Source organism: Rhinolophus ferrumequinum, chromosome 21 (assembly GCF_004115265.2).
Source record: "Rhinolophus ferrumequinum isolate MPI-CBG mRhiFer1 chromosome 21, mRhiFer1_v1.p, whole genome shotgun sequence".
Classification (NCBI taxonomy): domain Eukaryota; kingdom Metazoa; phylum Chordata; class Mammalia; order Chiroptera; family Rhinolophidae; genus Rhinolophus; species Rhinolophus ferrumequinum.
Genome location: NC_046304.1, coordinates 16,852,004 through 16,877,283, shown reverse-complemented (window position 1 = coordinate 16,877,283; position 25,280 = coordinate 16,852,004). Strand labels below are relative to the sequence as shown.

The window sequence follows — 25,280 nt, the reverse complement described above, 5'->3', positions numbered from 1 at the left end:
TTATTTTTCATTTATTTCTCTTATTCTAGGCACTTGAAGAGGCCCAGAAAGCAATTCAGCAACTTTTTGGCAAAATCAAAGATATCAAAGACAAAGCAGAAAAATCAGAGCAAATGGTGAGTTCAGGTTTCTTCCTAACTGTTGCACCAGAAGAGGAAGTTAGCATCTCATCCAGTCATATTAACGGGCTTTTACTCCCACTGGCTGCCAACCACAGCACCCACGTCTCTAAAGCCAGCCCTGGGAGTACATTCTCCATCAGTTCAGGAGGAGCTGCTAGAGATGAGTGACTCACCAAACCTGCCGCCCTGCATTGGCAGCCCTTGTGTTTAAATAGGGAAAGTCGTCTTCTCCTTTGCCCCCAAAGAGTTTCCTAGTCCTTTTGGATTCCTTTCTCTAGCATTTGTTCATATCACATATTTTATATCACGCATAGTACTAGCCTTATGTTAGTTGCTCAATGAAGGGAAGACATTATTAAGATATATGATACATAACTTGGTGTCACATGAAAACCGGAACTGGATCTGGGAGGTGGGATGTATCCTGCTTATGGTTTTGATTAAGTTGTCCTCCTACAAATCTGTTTCCTCCCGTGATGTACTCGGAAGGCCCCACTGCTGAGCAGGAATCCAGCCTCACCCACTCGTACTCCGTGGGAGGCACTGTGAAATGCCAGCTTCTGGGCTCGCATTCTGACTGCGTAATGTACTGCCTCTGAATTCCAGTTTCTTCAACTGTAAACAAAACATCTAGCTCAAAGGGTTGTAAGAATTAAACGTAAGAACACCGAGCATAGTACTAGGCTCGTGTTAGTTCAATGAATGGAAACCATTAGAAATGTCATTTTTTCCCCCTCCTTTTTTTGGTTACAAAGAAACCTTGCAGGTTTGTGGGAGACGAGCTGAGCTGTGTGAGTCGTAATCTTCATGAGTGCACACAGGGTGGTCAAACTGAAAACTCGGGTTGCATGAACTTAACTCACTATCGGGTTTTTCACTTTTAATGGAAGGTATATCTTTCCAGTGCCTAGAATGTTTGAGCCTGATACCCAGGGCACCTCCTTCCTTCCAGGTATCAAAGAACCCGGGAAACCAAGTTGCTCTTCAGAAAGCTTCTTGGTCGACATGGACTCAGGCAGTTAGTGGAAGATTTCCCGTAGGTGTTAATGAAGTTGGAGAATTGTTCCCACTTCACTACTGAGGGCATTTTTCTAGTGACTGAAATATACCTGTGTTCCCAGATACAGAGTTTCTTCCTCTTGGACCTGCTGGGTCAACACTGGTGGAATTTTACTCCTCCGATTCCCTTCTCACTCCCTGAAGGCTGAGCCTCTCCTCTTTTGACATTACATGTTAAGCTTCTGTTCTGGGAGTTCCGTTTTAGTCTTCTTGAAATTTGAGAGAAAGACTTTCTTTTCTGGAGATCGGGCAGTAAACCCTACTTCCATGAATAAAGACCATCTCCATAGAATTAGTCAACTAATACCATACATTCTGTACTGGGCCTAGTAGGCCCCCAGTCAGAAGGTATCCTTTCTGACCTTGTTCAAGACGAGCGGCACTGTACTTGGCTCCTGGACCCTGCAGGCTCCATGCTTAGTTGCTATTAGGATCACTCCATTTGGGGAGGAAAAAAAAAAGTCCATTTCATTCTCACAACTGAGGATTCTGCAACCCTGGGTAAAGTCTTCCAAAAAAATGCCAAATTAAATTTAAATGGGCTGATTGGAAGTGATTGTGATTGTATATTGTGCAAAAGCCTGTGTTTTCCCCAAGGGCTAACCTGAGGGGTTTTTTCCTTGCTTCATGTGCATTATTTTCTTGTGGAGCTACTTGCAGATGGGTGTACATCTTTCTTAACCTTCCTCCCTTTTTCTCCTGTGGTTTTCAATACTTAGGTTAAAGAAATCACCCGTGATATTAAGCAGTTAGATCACGCCAAACGCCACCTGACCACCTCGATCACAACGCTGAACCACCTGCACATGTTGGCAGGTGGCGTCGACTCCCTCGAGTAAGCAGTGTCACCTTTCTCTTTTGGGTTCACAGGAAGTGAATGTGTCACGTATAGAAAATGGCATCATAGGTTTATTTACTTCTCAGCCAGGAGAGTCTCACCATCCTGCGCCACTTTCTGTAAATCCATCTCCAATGTTCAGTCACCAGATTTGCTTTGTGCTCCCTGGTGTTCAAAACCTAACAAACACCTGAAACTTTGAAGTGAGGTACAAGAGCGTCTGAAGGGGCCCCAGAAAGGATGTGGAGAACGACTCCAAAAATACAGGTCATTTACACGTGGTAGATGTCTGCCACTGAGCCCCACAAGCCGATTCAGGCCCATAAACCCTCCCAACGGCCTTGGCAAGTTTTCCTGCTTGTGTTGGGCTGAGTTGCATTCTCGTTGAATGTTCCATATGGAAACAGATCTCTGATGTATCATTCAACCCACTTTTTTTTTCAACCCACTTTTTCTAATACAGTAGCTTCTTGTTTGGTTTATGGAGGACCTATAGAGAATGATACATGAGGACATGAGAAATAGTATTAAAAGGAAGAGGTGGTTATTTACCACAAAGAGGGAGCCCAGAGGCCTCCTGTATCAGCAAGATTCTGACATGCCAGTTCACTTCTGTGGTCTGTCTCCGGCTGAGAAACCTCCCTGCCCCAGCCTCAGTGTAATCTCATGTGTGGACAGAGAAAGAGCATCTTCACAGAAATTTAGCCCCAAAGTTGGGGGAGAAAAGGGACAGGCTCGTTCCTGATGTGTCCCAGGCACTGGTTGCATGATGCTTCCATGAACCCTGGTCCATCTGCGAGGAGTGATCAGAGAAAGCAGCAGACCAGCCGGAGACAAGCAGAGCAATTTCCTTGTCCCTTCCTCCAGATGCTCTGTGTTTCCCACAAACTATCCAATCAGGCCGTGATAGCAACGTAATACCTCGGCTAGACCTTGATCCTGTCTTTTAAAATACCTCTTAAGGGAAGTAATAAATTATACTTTTAATTTAAAAGCCCAACCCTAATGAAATATTTAGACCTAATGGTTTGTCCTTCCTTGCTGTGTGTAACTATTGATTTTATCAGCATCCTTTTATTTATGCTTCATTAACCTTAGCAGTAGGGAAAGTAGACATATCTGACACAGAGTTGCTTAACATTGGCTGAAAACCCACAAATTTAGTTAACATGTAAATGCATACAAATGCCCTTTGTTGGGTCCCAGGAGGTTTGCCCATAAACTGTAATCCTCAAGTAGCAACATCCTTTCCCTGTTGTCTGTCAAAAGTCTGCTAATCCCATACTACCCAACCCAAATCCATAGTCTTCCCAGATTTCCCATCCCCCCCACCCAATGAGAATCTATCCCTTAGACATTCTTTTGTACTTCCTATAGCATGTAACTAGTGCTTCTGTTTAGAACTCAGTTCCTCCTACTTGGTATTAGTTAGATGTGTACTTGTTGCTCTCCCTTACTGAGTGATGTCTCCTTGAGGATTTGGACCAGGTCTTCCCTGCCTCTGCCACTGCACAGCACCGCACTTATGCAGTGCTCAGTAAATGCTTATTAAACTGAGTTTATGTCTGTTTCAGAGCTCAGAGTAGGTTGTTCCACATCTTTGTCTTGTATCCTGACTGTTTTTCTAGAGTTCTCAACTTTTGTTTCCTTGCAGAGCCATGACCAGGCGAAGACAGTATGGAGAAGTTGCTAACCTTCTTCAGGGTGTAATGAATGTTCTGGAGCACTTCCACAAGTACATGGGAATTCCACAGATCCGGCAGCTTTCTGAAAGGTAAAATGTTATTGGAGAAAATGATCTTCCCTTTTAAGAAAAGATGGTGCCGGGAAGTGCTTAAGCTCTTCGCTTAGTGTATCCATTATACAATCTAATGAGTCAGGTCAGATGTCGTCTGATCTGACTGTGTGATACAGATGTCCTGTCCACCACATTTTCACCAGCTCCTGATTCTGTCTTCTAAAGCTGCCTATGTCAGTTGCTGGCCTGCCATCAGTGGAGTGGCAGCTGGCGAGTTGTATATCTGGACAACTCTCAATTGTCCACATTTGTGAGGGAAACCATTCCAGTTGTCTATTTTCTTGTAAAAAACCACCACAAGACTCAGAGTTTCTAGTCTGCCACTTCTTTTCTTGCCTGGTTCTGGATTTTTATGAAACCATTTTCATTACTTCTAAGGATCTGGGGCAGGAAGGGGAGATTGCAACATGTGCTCAGTGTGCCATGTTACAGGGGAAATGTCAAAGACCTATTAAGGAATGTTGGAACAGAGCTTGGCAGAATACCAGGGAAATCACCACCCTTCCCCTCATCCTTCCTAACAGCTTCACACTTAGAGATGGCTAATCGCCATATCACACTGCGGGTGGGAAGCCGCTAAGAGAGCAAATGAGCAAGGCTTTATGAGTTGCAAGAAAGAAGGAAGCTTGGATGGAGAAGGCAGACTCGCTCTCAGTACCCTCACGATAATGCACAGTTGATCTGTTTTTCCCATTCATTTATTCTATCCTTCATTTACCTAAGAGATATTTACTGTGCACCTCTATATTCTAGACCCCGTGTTGGAGTACCGAAGGCACAAAAGTAAAAAAATACACATTCTCTACCCTCAAGGAGCTCACCATTTTTGTGTAGAGAAGAGACACACTAATAGAAAATTTCAGTATAGCATGGATATAGCAAAACTGGTATTTGCTGTACAAGGCATGGCAGGATCTTAGACACCCTTCAGGGGCTGAGGGTAACGTCACAGAGGAATTCAGTTTCAATCTGATCTTAAAAGAAGGGGTAAGATCTTAACCACCAAGACAAGAAGGTTGGGGGAGCAGAAGAGGGAGAACATCATGGTACTTTGGGAGGCGATGGAGAGTGACAGGCTGCTTAGGTAGGTAGGGTCAGATTTAACATGCCTTGCTAAGGAATTTATCCTTTATTGGGTGGACAGTGAAAGATTTAAGCAGAGAGGGGCATGATCTCATTTGTATTCTGTGAAACTCTGGTGATGACAGGTACCAGAGACTGGCAGTTGAGACTGTGTTTTAGACTAGAAAAGGTGAGAACCTTACTGAGACAGCGACCCTAAGGCAAAGGAGCTGGATTGAGCGTAGGTTACCAGTTGGTCGTGTGTGATGGGGATTGTTGATGGCAGGAATGTGGCAGAACAGAATTTGATTTCTAAACAAGCAAGGTAGAGACACACAAAAGAATGCACTCTTTTCAGACTCTTTTTAGCATTTTTTCAAAGAGGTGGTGTTATAAATGTGAAGGAACTTGGTGACCCCTGTTGTAATGACATCCCCCTAAAAAAGAAAAATCTGACATTCTGTCAATGTATTTCAGTGCTCCAAACGTTCGTTATCATGCAGGATTGCTGCAAACCCAGGAGGACTGACTTTTCTTCTAGTTCACTGCACAACCCCTATTTGCAAAAATTTTGTGTAGGTTATTAAGAGTGTATGCTATTAAGTAACTCTAAAAATAACACAAGAGAAGAAACCTTGTTTTCAGTGCTTGACTACAGTTGTTTTTCAAGAGGTATTAAAAGTTTGAGGAAAGTCCAGACTTCTTGTTTTTAGCACCATTTCTGGTGATTTTCCTCCCTGATGTTTACACAGCGATGGTAGAACCATCTGGAAATAATAGAAATAGATGTTTGTTTGGGGGGATGGGAGAGGGCAGGAGAGTTACACCCTATGCATTGCTTCAGTTTCTCGCATTTAATAGCTTGCTGTCTATAAATTGTAGAAATCATGCAAAAGGTTGCATTCTGAAATCTTCGCCTGTACATTTGAAATATGAAGTTAATGGACCTTGATTTGAAAATAGCTATGTTTTTCCAACTACCTTTCTGGAAAATGCTTAAACATTAATGTAACGTTGAAGGAAAGATTTTTTTTCCCTTTAATATTATCTTTACATTTCAAATCCTCCTGACTTAAGAATATCCATGAAAGCAACTGTTTCTCGTAATCAGTCAGTATTTCCTGAGAAAGAATGGAAGATTCTTGCATTCACTTGAAACGCATGAAACCCTTGAATTAAAAACTGTGTTTCAGGGCTAGTTCTAATCTGGTATGTGAGAGATACTTGGCAGGTTGGGATCACATGGTACAGTGATAAAAGTAAAGTAGAGAATGAAAAGGCCTGATTAGCTGTGTGACTCTGACAAGTTTTCTGAAAGAATTGTTACAAAAGTGTAAGCGTTGTACTTGATGATCTCAGAAGCATCCTACGGAGTCACTCGAAGATTCTGGGTTGAGATTATAGAGCCTGTCTGTTTGGAAATGGAGTATCTTAGACTCCTCTGACTGACCATTCTTTCCAGGACAGACTGTATTTGGGAGGTCAGTTTATTGTGAACTGTTACGGATATTTCCTTTGGGACTGTCCTTCACAAGGGAATAGAAGCACCGGGGTTACTTTATCCACAGATGTCTAAATAATTTTCATAATTTGCTGTCCCTCCGCTCCTACCCCTTGTGAAAATTGGTAACACATTTAGGAAAGGGCACCTTTAAACAGCACTTAGTCACATGGCATGGAGGATGCTAGAAGCCAGTTGGTTGACCGTCCTTTCTGGGCCGCACAGTGACTCATTTGCTAAGAGTGATAAACATTTTGTTGCCAGGAGGCCAGCCTTATTTGGATGCCAGGAGGAATTTTTATGTACTGTGCTACTCTCTATCAGTTGTGGATTAATTGTCATAAGAATGACCAGGAAATCTTGGTAGTTCAACCTGTATATATGCTCTACTAACCAAGTCTCAGTCGATCCATCTCTTTACAGTTAGGAATTTACTTTTCATTGTTAGAAGAGAAAGGAATATAAAGGAGGGAAGCTGAAAAGAGCTTCTTCAAAGCAATGAACTTGTTTCTAGGATCCTGTTTAGGGAACTGATTGTAAAGACTGCGATTCACCTCTCACCCTGAAAAGGCATGGAATCATGGTTTGGATTTATAGCTACCATCATGAATGTCAGTAAGGGGAATGGTTGCTCTTTCATCCGAGTCACTGACAAACCCTCCAGAAACTGGAAACATTTATGTGCAGAAACTTACTTTTCTGCTCCAACATTACTTACACATCAGACTTGGCGTCACCTGTAAAGATGGCTGCTGCCACCAGCCAGCACTGTAAGGGGGTGGGGGGGCTTCTATCGTACTGGCGAGGATACTGACGGGCATCTCGTACAGGTCTCCATCCCCACCCACCCTCTGACTTCGCAGCTGTTCTTAGCTATAACCCACAGAGGGGAAATGAGTTACTCGTGATTCCACATAGCTCAGGGGTGGCACAGCTAAGTCTAGACGATCTCAAGAGGTGATTTTGAAAATGGATGGAAGAAGATGGCAAGGTGGTCTGCAAATCCCAGTCTGGTACTTCACCCTCTCTTCCGCACGCTGGACGTACCGAGCCTCTGACTGACTTGCAGGCACTTCAGTTTCCAACCTCGCCAGAAGGTGGAGTTAAGGGGTGGTGGGCTCAGTGGGGTGACAGGCAGAGCTGGTACCTAAGTATCACTGAGATGCGCAGGAGCCCCGAGAATGTGACTGTGAGTGACCCTGGCCTGCTGCGGGCCTTGTCCTTCAGGTGTTGTCGCTGGGGCTTAGGAGGGAACGTGCTGTCTGTGTGCTGCCAGGAGGAGAGCAGGAGCAGAGGGGCCTGACGCCCTGGAGCTGTCTTGTGACCTGGCTCAGGGGAGACTGTCTGCCTGGCCCACTGTGTGGAGTCACAAGACTTACAAGATACGGTTTTACAAAAGCTTATTCTCTTCTTTCCTATCAGAAGTGTTTCCCATTGTTTATTGGGCAGCTCTAGATGGATGGCCCTGATTCTGATTTGGGGGGCTAATGCCGTAATAATAGCCTTATCTCGGTCATTCCTAGCCCCCTTGAAAACTGACTAAAAAGGCTGCAAACCCACCTATGAGAGTGGTTTTAAACGTTGTGAAGATAGTGGGAAAACCCTGGAAAGTATTTGAAATAGAACATAATTATAACTGTGCCACAGAAAAATCAGACTGTTTTGGGTCCCGCCTATTCCCCCATTTAAAAAAAAAAATCTTAGTAGGTTGCTAGGCACCGCCTAGTAGCCAGAGAAATTGTGGTTTTGAGCTGTTCACTATTTCTAGGACTTCATAAAGTTAATTCCAAAGTAACAGGGTGGAGACCTAGAAAGGGAGAACACTATTTTATGGTGCTTTGAGCAAAGATAAAACTTGCTTCAGGCTCAGGGCAGTTCAGCGGCAGCCTCAGAGCCTCTCTCCTCTCCACTCGGGCTCTGTTGGGGCTGGCTAGTGCGGGGCGCGCGGGCTGGTGCGGGGCGCGCGGGCTGGTGCGGGGCGCGCGGGCTGGTGCGGGGCGCGCGGGCTGGTGCGGGGCGCGCGGGCTGGTGCGGGGGCGCGCGGCTGGTGCGGGGCGCGTGGGCTGGTGCGGGGCGCGCGGGCTGGTGCGGGGCGCGCGGGCTGGTGCGGGGGCGCGCGGCTGGTGCGGGGCGCGTGGGCTGGTGCGGGGCGTGCGGGCTGGTGCGGGGCGCGCGGCTGGTGGAGGACGCGGGTATAGCAGGGGGCCTTTCCCATCCCAGCTGCTTTTCCTTTCCCTTCCATTTAAGCCGAAAAGTATTTATCGAGCTCCTAGTGTACATGCAAGCGACCGTGTTCAATACTGACCTCCCCTTTCTAACTGCTTCTCGTTGTTGACGTAACTCAGTCTTCGTAATCACACTCTTCCCGAGTGAACCTCCATCTTCATTCAGAGGCTTTCACTGTCAATTAGCAGTTCATTTGATCCTTTGGGCCTTTTTTCTTTTTACCTGAGGAAACATTCTTTTTGTTCGTTTGTTAAAACTTAGGATCCTGAGGTTGGTTTCTGGGTTGTGAAAAAAACCAACTCTGCCCTCCCATTTTTTACTCCCAGGAGCGGCTGAGCAGTTATACCCATAATCCAAAATGGCTTGATATTTGATCTGGGCATTATACAGCATTTTCCCACAGCATAACTACCCCCTAATGACATTTTGTAAAGGTTAACATATACTATCTCACGATAGGCGTGGGATAGAGAAAATCCATCGTGAGAATAAATTGGCTGCGTGGGTCCTGGCCGTGGTCCTGGTCAGAAACGGGCTTCCAGCTTTTAGGTTGGTGCAAAAGTAATTGTGGTTTAAAAGGTTAAAAACGATTGCAAAGACCGCAATTACTTTTGCACCAACTAAATAGTTTGTGACCTCTCTTATCTAGCCACCCCTCCCCCTGCCTGATGATCTCTAAAGACTTCACCAGTTCTGACCCCTATAGATCTTTATTTGTGGATGTTTGAAAATTACCCCAGGCAGTGATATGTTCTCTTTTCCCTACAGGGTGAAGGCTGCCCAGACTGAGTTAGGACAGCAAATCCTGGCCGATTTTGAAGAAGCATTTCCTTCTCAGGGCACCAAGGTATTGTTTTGCATTTTCCCTCCAGTCTTTAGATATTATCCCCATTCTTACCTAATTCACATTCACTACAGTTACTATTTCCGTTTATCATTCCAAAAGTGTTTGCTGGCAGCCCTAAGTCTGTTTGCCAAAGGTTCAGGGTAAGAGACCATCCTTGATTTTAAATATCCCAAAGCAATGTTGATTCCTCATCTGTGTTCTCTCAGCATCAAAAAGTGAGGATTTGTTTTCAGTCTAATTTAATGTGTGTCAAACCTAATCTCTTGTCTGCCCAGTAAATTCCTTTTTTCTCATGGCTGTGTTTACGAAAGAAATCCTCAAGCTGCAGTGTTTTTTAGGATTGTTACATAACTTACCGGTTACAGTTTGATGAAAAGACAACTGGGAGGAAAGTCCACAGGCTTATGTAACTTGGAGGGACATAGGTAGGAGACTCGTTTTTTAATGATCAGAGACCTGGTCTTTGGAATTAATCCCTTTTGTTCTCACTGTAGCATAGCTGTTTGTGTTGTGTCTGGGAAGCCCACAGCATTTCACTTGTGAGCTATTGGTTACACCTCTCATGTAACAAGCTTTGCCTCACTTGGCTGTCATTGTGCATGGTTAACTGCTTTTAGCTCTGTCCTTTAAATTGTAGCAGACGTAATCTTAATGCTTTGCATGTGTCGGGGAGGGAAGAACCTTCAGCAGCTTTTTTCCTCTATTATTTGAGCTACTTCGAGAGAAAGAATTGTTTAACGTAGAAGTGAGCTAGCTGAAGTATACACGCGCAGGCAGCATTCCTCACTGAACTTGGTGGGTGGAGATGGCGGATATATATGTTCATTTACAGAGCCAAGGAACGCTTCCTGGATCTGCTGTATAATTCAATAACTGGAAATATCTTAATCGTTTTTCTTTGTGCTCCATAAAAGAAACTTAAGAAGTAGTGGGGGTAGCTGCTCTGGCTTTGTAGATTATGACTTTCTCTAGGAAACCTCCTCCTGATTTTAATGTCTGCCCATATGGTGGCTGTCTTCTGGTAATCATATTGTATTTGTAAAGCATGTTTCTTTGAGGACTTCATATCCTTATTCATTTGGTATAACTGAGGAGAGTGGATGTTGGAAAGCCATTCTGTGAAAAGGGATTGTAAGATATTCACAAATTATAAGCACCAGACTCTTCTTAGTCCAGGATCTGCTTTACTACATACTCTACTGTCCATCCCAGTTTCTAGAACTTTCAGGAAGATGCGGATGAAGCCCAGTTTCATTATTTAGGAGAAACTAACCGTGACCTACATACATTATATCTTTTTCCCTTTTTCCCAGATCCCACCAGGCAGATGAAGTTAAAATGGTTTTCTTTAACAACTCGCTTCCCTTTTCTCTGACTGGGTGACAGTGTTTTTTTTTTTTCCCCAGTTTTCCTTTTTCCTCTTTAATGGCTATTAACTTTTCTTAAAGGCTTTGTGCTACTATTTCTATTTCACAAATGGAACTCATAGTATTAAAAAAAAATTTATCCACTGTAACCTACGAAGTTTTTTGTTGTTGTTTTGTTTTAATTTTATTGGGGAATATTGGGGAACAGTGTGTTTCTCCAGGGCCCATCAGCTCCAAGTTGTTGTCCTTCAATCCACCTGTGGAGGGTGCAATTCAGCTCCAAGTCCCGTCGCTGCTGTTCTCAATCTTTAGTTGCAGGGGGCGCAGCCCGCCATCCCATGCAGGAATTGAACCAGCAACCTTGTTGTGGAGAGCTCGCGCTTTAACCAGCTGAGCCATCCGGCCGCCCCTCCTGAAGCTCCGCGGCAGCTCAGCTCAAGGTGCTGTGCTCAATCTTAGTTGCAGGGGGTGCAGCCCACCATCGCATGCAGGAATTGAACCGGCAGCCTTGTGGTTGAGAGGACACGCTCCAACCAACTGAGCCATCTGGCCACCCAGGAGCTGAGCGGCAGCTCATTGACTTCATTCTAGTTGCGAGGACGCAGCTCGCTGGCCCATGTGGGAATAGAGCCAGTAGCCCCGTTGCCCAGAGCTCGCGCTCTAACCATCTGAGCCACCCGTCTGCCCCCTGAAGTTCTATTTAAATGAAAAAATACAAATCCAGGAGCCCATGAGTTTTGGTTTCTGTGATTTCTCTATCAGATCAAGCACTTTCGTCTGAAAGCAAGAGCTGAGTGGTTCCTGTGCTCAGTAGATGGCCTGACAGCCACTCAGCGTGGAGTTAGGCCGCATTTTAACAGTTTAGCTCAAAGGCAGCTTAGGTAACACCTGTGAAACACTTGAATTTCAGTTGAGATGGATAAATTGGACAGACTTGACAAAAACAAAACAAAACACAAAGATTTGGAAGAACCTTACTTATCACCTAGTTAAAGTCCGCTATTTTTCAGATGATGTTCAATAACTGCACCAAAGCTGCATGGCTGTTTAGCCAAGCCAAGAGTGGATTCCAAGTATTCTTTTTACTATAATCCAGTCAGCCAGCCATGTTCATTCAGTGAGTTACTATATAAAGAAAAGTTCAGTGAGATTGAATTGCTTTCGGTAATAACAAAGGCCTTCCCATTTTGATGTATCAATACCGCCCCTCTATATCTTTCTACTGTCCTTTTTGGGTAAAGGGGCTGATAGCATATTATTTCACCTTTGGCTGCATATCTGGCTGTTTGAAACAAGTCTGGTGCTTTAGAACCTGGTTTTAGGTTTTAAATGCCACCATACTGTTTGACACAAATGTAGCACCTTAAGAAAAGGACTCTGAGGTCGGAATCGGGAAAGTGGCACACATGAGTGAGACTGGCATCATTCTGACTCTTAGGCTCTTCCACAACGTGCCTCAGTGTCGGTGTTCAGAAAGCAGAATTCCCTGTTCATTACTGGCCCTGTCTTCCAAAATGTCTCATTGCTGATTCACAGAGTAGCTTTCATCCTGGCTACTGCAGACTAGCTTAATGATTCTCTCATCGAGGAACACGAAACTGAAATATCCATCTGACACAGCAGAAGAATGAGTGTCAGGGGAGTGGGAGTAATAATAACTCCAAGAGCGGAACAAGAAGTAGCAGCTGTCAGAGTCCATGAGATTTAGAGGTTGTTTCTGGCTTTTGAACTGGTGTGTGTTGTTTGTTTTAACAGAGGCCCGGAGGACCCAGCAATGTCCTTCGAGATGCATGTCTGGTTGCTAATATTTTGGACCCCAGAATCAAACAGGATATCATCAAAAAGTTTATTAAACAGCATCTGTCAGAGTATCTAGTACTTTTTCAAGAAAACCAAGATGTAAGTATTAACCAAATGAGATCAGATGTTACATTTGAATTGTATTGAAAATTGAATGCTCTCAAGTCGTCTACTAATTTTTACTTTAGTGGTATTGCTGTCTTAAAGTGTTCATTGTTGAACCGTGAATCCTAAAGGCTAACTTTACAAGTTCAGGGTTCTTAACCATTTTGGGGTCACTGACCCTTTGGAGACATTAATGAGAGCTACAGGTCTTCTCCCTAGAAAAAGGCACCTTTGCAGAATACTTTGCAGACAGTGTCAGGAAATTTATAGACCTCTGAAGCCCAGTCATGGGCCCCAGAGTAAGAACTTCCAGATCAAGTAAAAAAAGTAGCCTCGGTTCTTTAAAACCATGACAAATAGAGAGTTTGGTTGTGTTTTTCTTGGTTCTGTGCTTTTGCTGTTTCCTTAAACTGTCAGTACTACTAAGTACTAGGGTGGGTTTTGTTCCCTGGTTTCCTAAGGTTGCCTGGCTGGACAAAATCGACAGACGCTATGCCTGGATCAAACGGCAGCTTGTGGACTATGAGGAGAAATACGGCCGAATGTTTCCACGTGAGTGGTACATGACCGAGAGAATTGCAGTCGAATTTTGCCACATCACAAGGTAGAGTCCACTTTCTGCTGGTTTTGGTATTAATTGAAATCAGTCCCCCTCTCAGTTCCATGTTGTCTTATGGATTGGAATCACTTCCCGACGCCACCAGATGATTGATAGCACCCTCATACCCAATTACCGCCCCACACTCTGCACCCATCTTTGCTCCAGAACTTTCCTTTGGCCTGGACCTTGCCTTGAATAACCTGCCTTCTTGACCTTACCAAGTCAAGACTCATCAACCGAATTTACCTGTATTGATTTATCACCCCACATTTTCTCCTCTGTCTGAATCACATATATCAGTTTGCAGAGTATACATCCATCAACATTTTGCTTTTCTGACTTGATAGATAGCTCCATAGGGACAGGGGTAGTATCTACTTCAGTGACATAATAGACCGTCAGGAAATATTTGTTGAACAAAATTTCCCACCCCTAATATAGTATTTATAGTCTTTGGATAGTTAATAATATTGGCGCCTCAGTGTTCTCAGCATTTTAAAGACCTTCACTCATTCATCCTGTCTTCAGTGTCCATGAGTGTGGCCCAGGGCTGGATAGTCCCTTGTTACCTAAGAATTAAAGCCCAAGGAGGTTAGATCAGTGCATCTAACTATGGCAATGCTAAAGCCAGAGTCCCATTTTTTTTTATTTTTCACTTGCAGCTCTACCACAACAGTAGAGTGGTAACTGGGTTTTATTAGTTGTATATTCCCTTCTAATAGTGCACAATTACATTAATTCCTGGTGAGTAAAAAAAATTTCCATATCTAAGCGTAACTCAGCCACCTTAAAGTAATTCATGATAGTCATCTTTCTTAAAACCAGAGAGAGTACAGTCAAGTTGCATGCTTTCGGCACGTTGTGGCAGGTGTGAGAATGTTTTAAGGGATATTGGCTGTTTGGTTTTTTTCTAATAGATTTTATTTTTTAGAGCAACTTTATTTTTTAATTGAATGTGGGTTTTTTTTGTTTGTTTTAAATTTTATTGGGGAACAGTGTGTTTCTCCAGGGACTGTCAGCTCCAAGTCATTGTCCTTCAGTCTAGTTGTGGAGGGTGCAGCTCAGCTCCAAGTCAAGTTGTCATTTTCAATCTTAGTTGCAGGTAGTGCAGCCCACCATCCCATGGGGAAATCGAACCAGCAACCTTGTTGTTGAGAGCTCGCTCTAACCAACTGAGCCATCCGGCCGCCCCTTTTTGAGAGCAATTTTAGATTCACTGTGAAAGTGAGAGGGGGATACAGAGATTTCCCATATACCATTGCCCTGCACACGCACAGTCTCCCCAGTTATCAGCATCCCCACCAGCTAAAACCATTTACTTTGTCTTATGTGTTAAATCAATGATCCTACACTGACACGTTGTCACCCAGAGTCCATAGTTTACATTCGGGTTTACTCTTGGTGTTGTACCTTCTATGCGTGTATTCTTTTAAAAAATACATTTGCTACCATAGATTAAGATAACCTTTTAATATTGATTCAAGGTCAGTTCTGGTTGTCACTTTTTTAAGTCCTGATTAGCAAAGAAAGAGCGAATTCCTTGAGGAATTAATAAGCAGTGTTCTTTAGCCTGTAGTTCAGTGACTTACAAACTGACTCCTCAGGAGACTGGAAGTACTAAAGCCAACAAACCTGCTACTGTGTCAGCTAATGGCAGCATTGCTGCTAAGCTTCATTGTTTGAATCTTGGCTAAAATCCTACAGATACATAATTCTCAAATAAACTCAGAAGATCTTTGTTTGATTTTTTCATTTATTTGTGGGGGAAGATGATCATTGCTCAGTACTCACTGAGAGCTGTCGTGTCACTACTCCGGAACAACTTACGTTCTGAAACAGAATGCTTGAGTGGCACATAAGCAGGCAGGAACCACCTGAACACATACGTGTTACTTTTCACATGGGGATTCCAGTCGCCCACATGTATTCCCAGGGTTCCTGCTCTCCGATGAAGGAGATGGCTATTGAGCTCTCTGGATGATGGAGGGCTTTGTAATTCAGTAATTAATACTTCTGAAATTACATAGAATATATGCTTTTTTATAAAATACTGAGTGGTTCGTATGTATTAATAACAAATTATTGAAAAATTTAAATGCATAAAATATTAGTAAGAGTGTAAACAAATTGGTGTCGGTAATCCTTGATTTTTTTGACTGGTGGACAATTTCACCTTAAAATTTCTTATTTAGATTATGTATTTCTATTCCCCAAGCATTAAACTAAGTCGGTAACAGACCTCAGGATCGTATACTTTTTTTTTTTTAAGTTTATTGGGGTGACAATTGTTAGTAAAATTACGTAGATTTCAGGTGTACAATTCTGTAATACATCATCTGTAAATCCCATTGTGTGTTCACCACCCAGAGTCAGTTCTCCTTCCATCACCATATATTTGATCCCCTTTACCATCATCTCCCACCCCTCTTCCCCCTTACCCTCTGGTAACCTTTTTTTTTTTTTTTTTTTTTAATATACGCTAAAACCATTTACTTTGTCTTATCTTTAATGAGCCGTTTGTTTGACAGTGTTCTTATCTCTTTACTTTGAAGGACAGAACTTGGCAAGATTATGCGTACCAGAGCTAAGGAAATTGAAGTGAAATTGCTTCTTTTTGCTATTCAGAGAACAACTAACTTTGAGGGGTTCCTTGCAAAACGCTTTTCCGGCTGCACCCTGACGGATGGAACTCTGGTAAGACCTTCCTGAGGGAGGCGAGAACGTGAACTCCATGGGTAGGGTGGTTGGGCTTCACTTCAGTCTTTCACAGTATGGTGATTCCACCATTGGCTCAAGTGCTTAATCCCCCATTCCAGGGATTTTGCTCAATTCCTGTGAGCAGTGATGATGCAGAGTACTCTGCATGGATTTATCGTTTGTCTCTTAGGCAGTACTTCATGTTTTTAGAATGGCCTGTCATCATTTTATCGAAATATTGGCCCCATTTTACAGACTATCAATTTTGTGAGTCAAGGAAGCCTGACTTATTCAGGCACAAATACTTTATTACTTTATTAGCTATCACATTGTATTATAATTAGGCTATATTTTTACATGAGGGTTTGTTTTCTTAACGTCTTCTGGTGAGCAAACCAGGTCAGCACATGTCTATGAACTTCAAAGCCAGTATAGAGATCTGCATGTCAGAGAGATACTAAAAGATGAAACACAAAGGTACGAGATCTGAGGATTATGCACCTCCATCGGAAAGGTGGAATATGCTGGTGTTGGTGAAAATCATCTCATCCCCCTGTAATCAAAGACTAGACAAAGGTGCCTCTCTGAAAACCTCTTTTTTGGAAACCCAGGCCCCCTGCTAACACAGTACGCTTTCTTCTGATTTCCTATCCACGGGGAAACCAGATATTTATCTTTTATAGTACTTTCTGTGTACATCATTATACACGCACAGACCGTGAGTGCATGAATTATGGCTGACTCATCTCTGTTCCCTAGTCACGCAAAGAATACACAGACCACATGCAGGCAGGTAGGAATGAGGAGAGAGAGAGGAAGAAATCAAAGCTGAGAGAGTCAGACCTGATGAATTGCTTTCAAAACTGGATTTGTGGGTTTTTTTAAACTGCTAGTAACAACAGAGAAGTGATGTGATTTGGTAGGAAAATCCTTGGCCCAGCAGTCAAGAGAAACTTGTGATCATGTCGTGACTCTGCTATAACTCAGTGAACTGTCTGCTCTGTTAAATGACTAGGCAGATTATCCTTCAATAACAGAGTACCAGGGGGAATGAACAAGACATAAAACCCAGAAACCGTAAAGAAAAGTCCTGAAAGATCTGACAACATAAAAAGAATAAAATTCTGTTTGGAAAAAGAGACCATAAACATAATTAAGGGGTAAACAACAAACTAGGAAAAACCAGTTTAAGCTATCTAAGACAAATGATCAATATCCAGCATACATAAAGAATTTTTTTTAAATCAGTGCAGAAAAGACCCATTAGAAAAATGAGTACAGGTTTTAGCAGGAAATTCATTGAAGAAATACAGTGGGCTAATAAACATGAAAAAACAGAACAAAATACTAATTTCATACATCAGGTTGGCCAAAAATATTATAAGACTAACAATACAGGATTTTAGTGCTAGTATACAAGTTGATACAGACTTACTTGTCGGAGAGTGAATTGTCATTATGTATCAAACATTTAAATGCTGGGGCGGCTGGTTAGCTCAGTTGGTTAGAGCGTGGTGCTGATAACACCGAGGTTGCCGGTTAGAGCCCCGCATGGGCCACTGTGAGCTGCGCCCTCCTTAAAAAAAAAATAATAATACAAGTGCACATGCCTTGTGAGGCAACAATTTCATATCTAGATATGAAGTCTACAAAAAAAAGCCACACATGTAGAGGATCCACCAACAAAGAGATGAATTGCAGCCTTAAAAGCAAAAAAAAAAAAAAAGATTTCCATGATGACCATCATTGAAGAATGGTTAAATAAAATGTGGTATTTTATTGTACACTGTGGAGTAGTGTACAGCAGTTTAAAAGTGGTAGAATGGGAGATCCAGTTGTGCTATCATAGAAAAAAAACCCTCTCAAATATGTTAAGTGCAAAATATAAGCTGCAGGCCAGTACATATGGTATAATTCCACTTATGTAAAAAGCAAAAAGCATGTTTATGTATGTAAGTGTGTAAGAAAAAGGTCTGGAAATAATAACAGCAGATATCTCTGGGGAAGGAAGTTGGAGTGAGAGTAGGTAGAAAAGCAAAGAATTTTTTTTTCATTCTACTCTGGTATTTTGTTTGAATTTTTCTTACACAAAATCAGTTGCATACTTTTTAAACATATTTTTTGCATTTACATACTTTATTTTTCAGGGTTTTTTTTTTTTTTTAAATGAGGGAGATGGGCCAAATCAGTGACTTCCAAACTTTCTTTTAACAAACACTAACGTGGAATCCACACAGAGAATAATAGCTAACATACTATGAACAGTGGACATTCCATAGTGTGCTAGGTGTGTTTGCTTAAAGTCCATCACTTTGCTTCATCAGCTGGAGAAGGTAGGTGCTATACTCAGTGGCAACTTAACCCGAGGCTGTGCAGCTTGTGTGTAAATACAGCAAACCTGAACGGCTGTGATTGAAGCAGGGGAGTAAGTGCAGAGATTGGTCCTGGAGTCCCGGTCACTTGTTTACCCTTCACCTTTGCTACTTTCTCTACCCCCCACCCTTCCACTCCTGAAATCCTGGGACTTCAGTGAGATCTCCTCTTTGTCCCCCAAGGCCTGCCTCAGAGTAGGTGCCTCAGGGCACTGGGCTCACTAGTGGTGGCGGCAGCACTCGGTTTTAAGGCAAGACCACAAGGCCCTACCTACTCAGTGTCACTCCTGACTTTATCAAAATAAAATGCGGCTGAACCACAAAGCACTCTTTCCGTACTTAACAAATATATATATGTACATGCTCTCCTCTGCTTGTTAATTCATGTTCAGAATTGATTTCTTTTTAGTAATAAGGGAAAAATAGGCCACAAAACAAACAAACATGCAAGTCGCAGAAGGAAATAGGTAACAGCAATGTCACTGAAAGAAGCATGCGTCTCTCCTGAGAAGTATTTGGTTAACGTCAGCACCCGCCTGATTTCCTCATGCTGGCTCTTCTCTCTGCCCTGCCCAAGCCATGCTTTGGGCCTGGTTTCAAGCAGAGACTCCCCTGGCTCTCAGTTCAGCGCTACAGAGATCTGCTTGGGGACGAGGAAGTTTAAGCGTTGAGCACAGGCCCCACCTGGGAATGCCTGCCTGAGTGCCCACGGCTTCCCGCTGGACAGGGTTGGTAGAGCATAAAGACAGGCTCTACGAACCAGTGATCCAGCTAACTATGGGACATAGGTCCCAATGAAGGATGCTTGAGTAGCATCAGAGCCAAACACCTGTTTTGAGCTAGTCTTCCCCTCCTTTGGCTGGACCCTACTTCCTGGTGATTTTGGTTTCACATTTAGGGAGTTATAGGGTTACAGGGGAACAAATGGCCGACGATAGCCTGTAAACTTGGGGCTGTCCCAGAACACATCAGGTCTCTCTTGTGCTAGGAAATGCCCCAAAGGTCAAAAGAGCCAGAGTAACGTGGTCAGGAAAGACCCCTCTAAACAAGGTGAGGCTACTGAACAGGGCAACCACGTAGAGACCGTGAAAAACTGGCAGACGCTGTACGGAAGTTTGTGAAGAACAGTGCTTTCCTGTAGAGAACAGGATTAGGGATGGCCGAGTGGCAGGTGGCTGACTGGAACCTCTTCTGTCTTAGAGCGGATGGGCTGGAGGTGCTGCCTTTCGGCAGCACGGCCTCGCTCCACGTCCACTCGCTCTGCCAGGGCCCTGCTCCTGGACGGCAGCCTTCCGCCACCCGGCAGATGCTGTGGTCGGTGGTGGTGGTCACGGTCAGCTAGCAGCACTTGAACCTTTTCACCAGTCCCTTCCTTTTTGGTCCTCCATTTTTGAAATTTTCTGCCATAATTGATTTACAAATATCTCCTCCAATTCTTCAGTGGTTGCTTCCTCTCCTATCAAGTTTGCAGAGAGTTTCAGGTTACAAATCCTTGGCTAGAAAAATCCTGCTGAACCATGAGTTCTTTATCCTCCCCTCCCGTTGGTTAGCTGTCTTCACAGGTTTCTCAAAATTGTTCAACTTCTTTAAGTCAAACACTCCCCCCCTGGCTGTTCTTTCTTCCAGTTATCATGACCCAGCAATTCTGCATTGCGAGTCCTGACAGTGACTGCTCCGTAGCCTTCGAGGATTTTTCCCTTAAACATTAGTTTCTAGAAAGGCAACAGAACAACTATGGTCTCTTCAACAAGGCAGGCCAGGTCCTAGAGAATCGGTTCACTGCAACCTGCTGTGGGAAGATGTGAAGGCCGTGCTTCTCTCTAGGTGATACTCACTTTGAGCTTGGTCCTGCCATCACTTGGCCGTGGACGAAGTTGAGCCACACCTTCTTCACCTATAGCAGGGTCCCGGTCAGATTAGTCATGGCCACTGGCCATGCGCCCAGCAGACAATGCCGGGAAGAGGCTGGCCTGGGCTAGTCCAGGGCTTCCACCGACCTGACTCCCAGTCTACCTGTTGAGCACTCCACCCGAAGACCCCCGGTACTTGTCTCTACCTTCTCCTCATGCTGCCTTGCTCTCCAGCTGGTTTTTGTTTTGTTTTGTTTTTTTAAATCTTTTGTGGCCAACATTTTATTTCCGAGTATCAGAATAAACCACGAAATGAACCAAGGTATATCTTGATACCCTATAACATATGCCAAATTTCATAGAAAGTTAGTGAATTCCTTGGAAAGTTATGGAGCAGATAAGTCAGCCAAGGAGCCAGGTTGAGCAGAGACCCTCCCAAGCCCACCTGTCTCTACCCTTGTCTGATTTGACAGTGGAACAGTGAGGGTGTGCTTGAGGGACGACAGCTCACCTGGGAAGATCTGCCTCAGCTTAGCTCCTCCTAGCTGATCAGCGTGATGCTTCACCTCTTGCTCTGTCGTGGCAGATGGGACTTTGACATCTGCTAGAAATATAGACTGAGAGAACCTTGCGGACAGGATTTGTTTGGGTTTTATTGTATTGGCCCTAACAAGTTTGTAATGTCCAGTGCTGTCACTGTTACTGAAAGAATTGAGCTGCCACTGCTTTTTGCTAATTGTCTCAACTCCTGACCCTTTTAGGAGGGATTCAAAATAGTCTGTAAATTAAAATGCCTTGAAATTAAAAGCAGATGTCTGGATGTGATTTAACTATACCCATATGCATTATTAGTGACTTGGTGATTATACATTCAAGGTAAATATTATATTCAGCCTCTATGAAAGCAGAGTAGATCGGGTTATGTTTTTATGACTGGCTCAATGAATTTGGGAGATTTTTTTAAAAAATGAAATTTAATTTTTTTCCCATATCTTGCAGCTGGGTTTCTCCTTTCTTTGGCCATTGCATAAGTTGCCTTTCTAAATAGAATCGTCTTTTGGCTTATAGGGGTCATTTTAATATACAGTTTCATTTGCCCAGTTTTTAAAATTACATTATAAATATGGAAGCTGTAGGTATGATTTTTGTCCATACGGATTGAGCATAAGTGTGTTTGTAAAAGTCTCACTCCTTACAAAAGCCCACACAGAGTGGCTCACCCTACACCTCAGTCTTCCGCCAACTTAACTCCTGCATTAGGGAGAATGTGTCAGAGGAGGCAGAGTCTGGGCAATTCTGCTACAGTACAAGGTCTTCTGTCCTAAAGAAGGACATGGCTTTCCCTTACCCAGTGAGCCCCCTTTCATGTGTCAAGATATTTTATAAATGCTTTATTTGGTGGTAAAGGAATATATTCCTTCATTTGAATAACATCCTATTAGGAGATAAACTTCTGTTTGTTTCTGAGAAGAAAGTAACACATTCTCAAAATAGAAAATATGGAAATTACAGGCAAGAATGGAAAAGCAGAAAAAAAAGTCCTTCGTTTTCCCATCAATCAGATGAGGATTTTGGTGTGTTCATTCTGTACATTTTAAGCAGTTGAAATTGCACCTTTTAAATACATTTTTCTCTGCTTATTTGTTTAAATTGAAGTATAATTCATATAACAAAATTTCACATAAAACTTCCCATTAAAAGTGTATAATTCCTTTTTTGTTTATTTTTTAGTTTTAGTATATTCACAAGGTTGTGCCACTATTCCAACTATCCAAATATCCAGGATATTTTCACTGCCCCCAAAAGAACACCCCACCTCACCCCCAAAAAACAGTGCTTCCAATTTCCTCCTTCCCCCCAGCCCCAGGCAACTACTAATCTACTTTCTATCTTTATGTCTCAGCCTATTCTGGACTTTTTTATTTAAATGGAATCATATAATTATGGCCTCTGTACCTGGCTTCCTTCACTTCACATAGTGTTTTCAAGGTTCATCTATTGTATAGCATGTATCAGTACTTCGGTGTTTTTCATGGCTGAATAATATTCCATTATATGGCGATGCATTTTGTTTATCCAGTTGTCAGTTAACAGACATTTGAGTTGTTTCCTTGTGTACTCATTTTGTGTGTGAACATATGTTTTCAGTTCTCTTGCAATTACATCTGGGAGAGGAGTTGCTGGATTGTATTGTAACTCTATGTTTAACTTCTTGAGGAACCGCAAAATTGTTTTCCACATCAGCTCACCATTTTACATTCTCACTACCAATGTAGGAGAGTTCTGATTTTTCTACATTCTTTGTTATTTTCTGTTTTTTGGGTTTTTTTTTCATTAGAGCCATCCTCATGGTGTAAAGTATTATCTCATTGTGGTTTTGATTTGCATTTTCCTAATGATTAATGACATTGAACATTTTTTTCATGTGCTTATTGGCCATTTGTGTATCTTCTTTAGAGAAATGTCTGTCAAGTTCTTTGCCCATTTTTAAATTGGGTTGTTTGTCTTTTTTTTATTGAGTTGTAGGAATTTTTTATATATTCTCAATATATTCTATATATTCTTTATATTTTTTACCATATATCAGATATATGATTTGCAAATATTATCTCTCATTCTGTGGCTTGTCTTTTTTTTTTTTAACTTTCTTAATAGTGTCCTTTGATGTACAAAGGTTTTCAAGTTTTATGAAGTCCAATTTATTTATTTTTCTCTTTTGTTATTTGAGTTTTGGTGTCATATTCAAGGTCACAAACGTTTTTTTTAAAATATAGTTAATATACAGTATGTTATTAGTTTTAGGTACACAGAACAGTTACTCAACTAGGGTTCCCTTTTCCCATCATCCTCTCCAACACTTAACTCTTTGTTGTCTTTTGGATATGGCTATTCTGACAGGTGTGAGGTGATACCTCATTGTCGTTTTGATTTGTGTTGGCCTGATGATTAGTGACATATGTCCTCTGTGGGAAAATGTCTGTTCAGGTCCTCTGCTCATTTTTTAATTTAATTGTTTGTTATTTTGATGTTGAGTTACATGAGTTCTTTATGTGTTGGATATTAACCCCTTATTGGATGTGTCATTTGCAAATGTCTTCTCCCATTCAGTGGATTGCCTTTTTGTTTTGTTGATAGTTTCCTTCACTGTGCAGAAACTTTATTTGAATGTAATGACATTTGTTTATTTTTGCTTTTGTTGCCCTTGTCTGGGGAGACATATCTAAAAAGATACTGCTAAAACTGATGTCAAACAGTTTACTACCTATGTTTTCTTCTAGGAGTCCAAGGTCACAAACATTTACTTATGCTTCGTTCTAAGCGTTTTATAGTTTTAGCTCTTACATTTGGCTCTTTGATCCATTTTGAGTTAATTTTCATATATGGTGTGTAAATAGTATTATTTTATATCCTACTTTTTCTTCATATGTCTTAAGTGCTTTCTTAATTACTATATAATATTTCATTATACAGATGTTCCATAATTTCCCTAACTATCCTTTTCTTGTTGGACTCTTAGGTACCTGTCATTTTTTTCACTTTTATAAATAAGGCCACATGAACATTTTTGTGAACAAGTCTTTGTTCACATGTGAGATTATTTTCTTACGATATAACTGGAATTATAGGGTCAAAAGGTATGAACATTTTCAAGTTTAAGGTAGTCTGTGTTTTAAACTGCTTTCTGTGTTCTTGTCTCTTGTGAATATTCTTGCTTAGTCTCTTCCATCACTGAGCCTTGATATTAGTAATGGTTTATTAAGATTCGGAAGAAATGGTCACTCTTTGTTTTAGTGCATTTTATGGTGCTGATGCACTGATGCCTAATGTAAAGGGCCAACTCTGCCAGATAAAGACAAAGTGATCTGGAAATGTTGTTTTCATTATGAGAATAATGCACGCTTCCACTCCTAGGTATGTACCCAAGAGAATTGAAAATTCTCCTATGTTCATACAAACGCTTGCACACAAATGTTCATAGCACCACTATTCACAGCCGTACATCCACGAGTGGATTATTATTCAGCCATTAAGAGGACTGAAGCACTGACACGTATCACAACATGGATGAACCTTGAAAACACTATACTAATTGAAAGAAGCCAGACAGAAAAGGCCACATATTATATGACTGCATTTACATGAAATGTCCAGAATAGGCACATCCATAAAAGACAGAAAGTAGATAAGTAGTTGCCTTGGGCTGGGGGAGAGGAAGATTGGGAAGGGACAGCTAATGGACATAGGGTTTCTTTTGGGGTGAAAAATGTTCTGGGCTTAGATAGTGGTGATGGTGGCACACCCTTGTGAATATACTAAAAACCACTGAATTGTAAATCATCTTAAAATGGTGAATTGTACGTTAATTGTATCACAATTTTAAAATACTAAGGATTTTAGAAAATACTGTCCGAGTTTAGTTATAAATCATCTCTTCACTCTACAGATAAATAATTTGTCTACCAGAGAGAGAGAGAGAGAGAGAGAGAGAGAGAGAGAGAGAGAGAGTAATACATGCCAATTAAAGCTCAGAGAGAACAAAATATTTTAAAAGAGCAATCTCTTCCTTCTCAACTACTCTAAATCCCTCTCCCCAGAGATGTCCACTGCTTAATAGTTTGGGGTATGTTTTTGAGACTCTCTTACACACCCGTTTTTTTGTTTTGTTTATAGAAAATGTTGCTGATATGTCTGAAGAGGATATTATTTAGTACTTCTCATCTGATCAGCATTTATTCACAAATGTTTTCCAGCTCCCTCTTTGTGTGGGGGCTTGGGGAAAGATGAAACATGGAGTAAGGCAGATGCTTATGGTCTAGCAGGAGAATTGTCACCATAATTGTCACAATATCAGAGATGCGTGTGGTGGTACCAAGAGGGGGTGCCAGCAATAGTAAATCAGTTGTGCTTTGTGCTGTGCCCATAGCCCTATCAGCTGAGGTCTCCAGGCCGTCTCTTTAAGGACAAATCAGGAATTGAGCTGAAGTAAAGTCTTTATGGAATAAGAAATGCAGAAATTGTAGAACGTTCATTTCAT

At 42.1% G+C, this 25,280-nt stretch overlaps 1 protein-coding gene across 2 annotated transcripts in view; it reads left to right on the top strand.

Annotated features, from left to right (window-relative positions):
* The window catches only part of VPS53 (VPS53 subunit of GARP complex), a 149,010-nt gene that overhangs the window by 54,568 nt on the left and 69,162 nt on the right, over positions 1-25,280 (top strand). For both annotated transcript variants that reach the window (XM_033089976.1, XM_033089975.1), the window contains exons 5-11: positions 30-116; positions 1,901-2,016; positions 3,674-3,793; positions 9,375-9,453; positions 12,576-12,719; positions 13,187-13,329; positions 15,879-16,020. In XM_033089976.1, the coding sequence (XP_032945867.1) occupies positions 114-116; positions 1,901-2,016; positions 3,674-3,793; positions 9,375-9,453; positions 12,576-12,719; positions 13,187-13,329; positions 15,879-16,020 (747 nt within the window). In that variant the 5' untranslated portion in view covers positions 30-113. The remainder of the gene's footprint in view (positions 1-29; positions 117-1,900; positions 2,017-3,673; positions 3,794-9,374; positions 9,454-12,575; positions 12,720-13,186; positions 13,330-15,878; positions 16,021-25,280) is intronic.